The sequence below is a fragment of the Chiloscyllium plagiosum genome, chromosome 48, assembly GCF_004010195.1.
Source record: "Chiloscyllium plagiosum isolate BGI_BamShark_2017 chromosome 48, ASM401019v2, whole genome shotgun sequence".
Classification (NCBI taxonomy): Eukaryota; Metazoa; Chordata; class Chondrichthyes; order Orectolobiformes; family Hemiscylliidae; genus Chiloscyllium; species Chiloscyllium plagiosum.
Genome location: NC_057757.1, coordinates 1,771,481 through 1,777,480, shown reverse-complemented (window position 1 = coordinate 1,777,480; position 6,000 = coordinate 1,771,481). Strand labels below are relative to the sequence as shown.

Genomic DNA, 6,000 nt, shown 5'->3' with positions numbered 1-6,000 from the left:
CATCTCCCAGGTAAAGGTAGCAAGGGGATGTTATGGAGCTAGCTGGTCTCCAATTGGCATTTAGACAAGATGGAAAATTAAAAATCTAGAGTTTAGGCCCTTGACTCTGTGGTATAAATTGGAATGCTCGTGAGATCGGCTGTGAAGTAGATTGAGATTGAATCTTCAGTAAAAGTCACTGAAGTATAATGACACAGAAAATAAGTTAACCTGGGGAAAACGTCACTTTCTTTTATTGTAGCAATACAATAATTATGCAATTTTTGGGTGGGGGGAACAGCAGCACTGAAATTATTTTATGGAAACACAGGCTTAACTCTGTAATACCTAACTTTTGTTCAGTATTTAAATTAAGTGGTAAACTATTTATCTTAAATGGGTAAGCAGATTTCCAAGGTTAAGAAATTTAATACTAACATGTTAAGTCCCTTCACAAAAATACCAACATTGCATAATTTCAATATTCACTTTACAAAATATATTTCTAAAAGATGATATGCATTCCAATCTCTGTTTCTTCACTGAAACTGAAAATTTAAAGGCCCAGCAATTGAAGGATTAAGCTGAAAAAGCTAATCAGATCTCAAGGTGATAAGTTTAGTCAGGATCTACCAATGGAGGTAGAGAATGGGTAATGACAGTCAAAGTCCTGCAACAACAGCCAGTCTCAGGACGTGTCCTCCCACTCTTATACAGCTGACAAGAAACCCACTAAAGATTTCACAATAAACCGTTGCCCTCCACAGAGGGAAAGGATCTGCACAGAAGTAAAATGTTTATCATTTGTACTTGCAATTGCCCAACAGGCAACAATATAAATTCATAGTGACAAGGTGTCTAACACCAGTCTGTTTTTCAATGCCTTTTGACACTCCACTGCTGTAGTTCAAATGTTATGCCAAACTGAGGAGTCGTGCACTGTGGAATTCTGTATTACACTGCAATCTTCGTGTTCCGAAAGCTGGAGTTGTCCCTGAAATGACAGAGGGAACAGTAGTTTAAGGCAGAGTCGAGGAAGACAATGAAAGGATTCAGTGACCTATCATGTGACTAATTACATTGGTTGTGATTGGAAAAATCACTCAGGTAATACCAGGTGAACTGTAAATGATTGTTTAGAAAGCATTAACAGCAATAGCTATTATTTACTAAGATTCATTCATATTTCCATCAAGCACCTGGAAAGAATATCTGCTGAGCAGCAGGTGAGTACAGAACACTGATCACACAGCACTAGGCACTCATAAGCAATTAGAGTTCATTAAAGGAGAACTGGGAGCCATTAGCAGATTACAAAGAGCTGATGCTGGTGACAAGCAGTAACTTAAATAATAGATTCAGAATCAGGTTAGCAATAATCTAAAATAGTCTAGATCCTTAATCCATTTGATTTCTGTTTTAGAAGTGCAATGTGAACTTGTTATATTCCCTTGTTAATTACTTAACTATGTTCAAAGTTGTATATTACAAAACATTGTTTCAAGATAAAATTCAGTCCATCGAGCTTCTGATTTGAGGGAAGATCTGACAGAAATTAATATCCCATTTAAAACCAAAAGTTTGATAATTTTTCAAGTATGTTCTACAATACAATATACAATACAATACAGAACAGGAACAGGCCTTCGGCTCACCAAGTCTGCAATGATTCCTAATCCCTTTAGACCTGATATTTACGCCTTTTCATGATTTCTATCCCTCTATTCACTTCCCATTCATGTGTCTATCAAGATACATATTAAACATTATGAATGTGCCTCCACCAGCAGTGCACTCCAGGCATCCAACAACCTCTGTGTGAAAAGGTTTTCCTACACATCTTCCCTAAAATTTTCCCCTTTCACCTGGAACCTGTGCCCTTTCATAGCTGACCTTTCTATTCTGGGAAAAAGCTTCTGACTGTCCATCCTATCTAAGCCCCTCATAATTTTGTAGACATTTATCAGGTCGCTCCCTCAGCCTCCGTCCTTCCAGTGAAAACAATCTAAGTTTTCCCAGCCTCTTCTCATAACTAAAACCCTTCAGACCAGCAACATTTTGGTAAACCTCTGCACCCTCTCCAAAGCATCCACATCCCTCTGTACTATGGTAACCAGAATTACATGCAATATTCCAAATGTGGCCTAATGAAAGTTTTATACAGCTGTAACATAACTTGCCAACTTTTATACTTGATCCCTGGCCAATGAAGGCAAGCATGCCGTATGCCTTCTTGACCATCTTATCCACTTGTGTTGCCACTTTCAGGGATATGTGGACCTGTATGAACAGATTCCTCTAAATGGCAATGCTCATAAGGGTACTAACATTTATTGTAAAATTTGCACCTGAATTTGATCTTCCAAAATGCATCACCTTGCATTTGTCAGGATTAAACTCCATCTGCCATTTCTCTGCCCAAATCTGCAACCTATCCATATCAGACTGTAACCTTTGACAATCCTCCACACTATCTGCAACGGCACCAATTTTGGTGTCAGCTGCAAACTTACTCGTCAGACCACCTACATATTCCTCCAGATCATTTATATATTACAAATAATAAAGGTCCCAGCACTGATCCCTGGGGAACACCACTAGTTACTGATCTCCATTCCACAAAGCACCCTTCCACCACCACTCTTTGTCTTCTTTGGCAAAACCAGTTTTACATCCATCTAGCCAGCTCACCCCAGATTTTATGAGACTCTACATTTTCTACCAGGCTATCAAGAAGTACCTTACCAAATGTTTACTAAAGTCCACATCGACAACATCCACTTCCCTCATCAATCATTCTTGTCACCTCCTTAAAAATCTCAAACAAATTGGTGAGACATGACCTTCCCTGCACAAACCTATCCTGCCCATGACTAACAAATCCATTTGTTTCCAAATGTGAATAAATCCTGTCTCTCAGTATCTTCTCCTATATTTTCCCGACCACTGACGTCAGACTCACCAGCCTGTAATTTTCTGGACAATATGTTCCCCCCTTAAATACAGGAACAACATTGGCCATTCTCCAGTCCGATGGAACCTCGCCTGAGGCCAAGCTGATACAAAGATATCTGTTAAAATCCCAGCTATTTCCTCTCTTGCCTCCCACAGTACTCTGGGATGGATCTCTTTAATATATTTCAAAATACCCAACATGTCCTCCTTCATTGTGTTGACCTGCACAAGAGTATTCATACACTTTTCCCTAACCTGAACATCCGTCACGTTCCTCTCTGTGGTGAATACCAATGTAAAGTGTTCATTAAAGATTTCACCCATTTCCTTTGGCTCCACACATAACCTCCCTCCTTTATTCTTGAGTGGGTCTACTCTTTTCCTAACTATCCTCTTGCTCCTAATATATGTATATAATGCCTTGGGATTCTCCTTAACCGTATTGACCAGGGGCATTTCATAGCCCCTTTTAGCCCTCCTAACTCTCCATTTGAGCTCCTTCCCACTTTCTCTATATTTTGTAAGATCTTTGTCTGTTCTTCATTTCGTAAACCGTAAGTATGCTTCCTTTAGTTTTGACTAAGCTGATAATTTCCCCAGTCATCCAAGGTTTCCGAAGCCTGCCATTCCTGACCTTCATTTTCAAAGGAACATACTTGTCCTGCACTCTAAATCAACAGGTCTTCAAAAGACTCCAACATTTCAGATGTGGATTTACTGTCAAACAGCCACTCCCAATCCACAATCTCCAATTCTTGCCTAATTCAGTTATAATTGGCCTTCCCTCAACTTAACACCTTCATCCGAGGTTCATTTTCGTCCTTATCCATAAGTATACGAAAACTTATGGAATTATGCCCCAAAGTGCCTCCCTACTGAAACTTTGATCGCTTGGGCTGGGCTCATTTCCCAATAGTTACCAAAAGAACCCAACTGGTTCAGTCTGGCACCCTTCCTCATTGGACTACCCACATACTGTTTCAAAAAAACGTTCCTTGACAGACCTAACAAATTGCTCCCTATCCAAACCTCTAGCACTAAGGAAGGCACAGTCAATATGGGGGAAGTTAAAATCACCCACTACAACAACCCAGCTATTTTCATATCTGAACTATTTCCTAATCAGCCTGTTTAGAGATGTCATTGCAAGTGGGACTTGAACCCAGGATTCCCCGGCTCAGAGGTAGGAACACCACCACTGCACTATTGTGGCTAAGAAAGGAAGGAAAGGAGTGTCACGCATTGGCTGGAAATCAAACCCAGGCCTCCCGTGTGGCAGGTGAGACTTCTACCAATGAACCACCAATGCAACCACCACAAACTGAATAACATTAGATTTTATAAAAATACTGACACTGAATTATGTCCTTTGTCCAAATATAAACAAACTCCAAAAATCGAGGACGATGAGAAGGTAACAGAAAGCCACCAGGATCACCATAGCTACGATGTTCCATGGACCCGAAGTCAATGAACCATCTGGCACCGTATATACCCAACTGTTAATGCAATCTTTATGAAAATGACAGTTTTGTTTCCAAGACGAATGAAAACTAATCTTAAGGTGAGGGGGTGGGCAAGGGGGCAATGGTCATTCTGATGTTGTGCATAGCTGTCCCATCTATTTTGGCTAGAAGGATTCAAAATGGGTGATTGACATGGCATAGATTGCAAGACCCTAGAAACATTAATAAGTGCACAGAGCTGGGGGCACTCGCTGTCAGTCAGCTGCCACTTTCAGATGGAAGATGGACTAGGTGAGGAAGAAGAAGTCCCAAGGAGCCCTTCAGCTGAAGATCAGAATGTTGCCTCCTCAACTTCAATCTGTTATGGCTTTTCTATTTAGTACACCATATCTAAACTGTTGCATCTTAGAAAATAAAACGTTCTGAAATTCATTCCAATTGGTCAATTGTCGTTATTAGGCAACAGTGGTTTCAAACCTGAAAATCTTAGAGGTCAGTCAGAAATTATACAGAGTATATTAAGGGGTAGAAACCTTCAAGTACATTCCATTTTGCATACCTCAACAGCACTGAAGCATTCTGGATGGTATCAGCTTAACTTAGTGCAAACTAGGAATGATATCAGAGGCCTCTCTACTTAACAACATCCAGCATCTGGGCTTTGAGGTTACTCAGGGCTGCAGGGAAGCTATTAATAAGTTAACTACCATTCAATTCTCAGTAAAAATCCATATTGAGCCAATCTTACTTGATACTGTCTGTATGCGTCTTGTACTCCATAATAGTGCTAGGTGGTAGATTCAACACACGGCGCAAAGTGTCACGTATCCGAGCAGTAGTTGCTTGATCACTGGCTGTCTTGTTCCACACCGAAATTATATCTTCCTGCCAATGAATAAGTTAAATAGGAACATTTTTCACACAACAGTTACATTTCTGAACAGACGTAAACAAAAGCTTTTCTTCATGATCTCAAATCCCAAAATGCTTTACAGTCGATGAAGTATTTTCTGAAGTGTAATCACTATACAAGGCAGACAATTTGGACAAAGAACGATCTCAAAGGTAGCAGTGGGGCATTGGCCACTTAATTTGTTTTAGTGGTATTGCTCGAGAATAATCATTGCCCAGCAAATTGGAAAAACTTTTGGTCATCGTCATATACTATCACAGCACTGTTTACATTTAATGAATTTTAAAAAAAGGCCTTACTTTGACTTCTCACATGAAAGATGGCAACTTGTAGAAAGAAACACCATCTCAGTCCTGCAATGAAATATCAGTCGATGGGACATGTCTTCATATCTTATAGTTGTGCTTGAACTCACAACGTCTGACCTTTACACAAATTATAACATGGCGTTTACCTGGTCCAGCCTATATATGACTCCTGACTCACAGTAATGTGGGTGACTTTTAATTATCCTCTGGGCAATTAAGAATGGGCAATAAATGCTGGCTTAGCAAGTAATGCCCTCACCCCTGAATGAATTAAAAAAAAATCTCTGCAAATCTGGTTATTTATATTTAGCAGGACTCTATCACTGCAGTTCGCTAGATTTTGCCAGTGTAATATCAGCCTGTACGAAGTTTAAGTTTA

At 39.8% G+C, this 6,000-nt stretch overlaps 1 protein-coding gene across 1 annotated transcript in view; it reads right to left on the bottom strand.

Annotated features, from left to right (window-relative positions):
* Nucleotides 1-205: 205 nt before the first annotated feature.
* Nucleotides 206-6,000, bottom strand: part of LOC122544300 (eukaryotic translation initiation factor 4E type 2-like) — a 40,476-nt gene continuing 34,681 nt past the window's right edge. Inside the window, exons 6-7 of the mRNA XM_043683433.1 lie at nt 5,149-5,285; nt 206-973 (exon numbers count right to left, since the gene is read on the bottom strand). Of these exons, the coding sequence (XP_043539368.1) occupies nt 934-973; nt 5,149-5,285 (177 nt within the window). The 3' untranslated portion in view covers nt 206-933. The remainder of the gene's footprint in view (nt 974-5,148; nt 5,286-6,000) is intronic.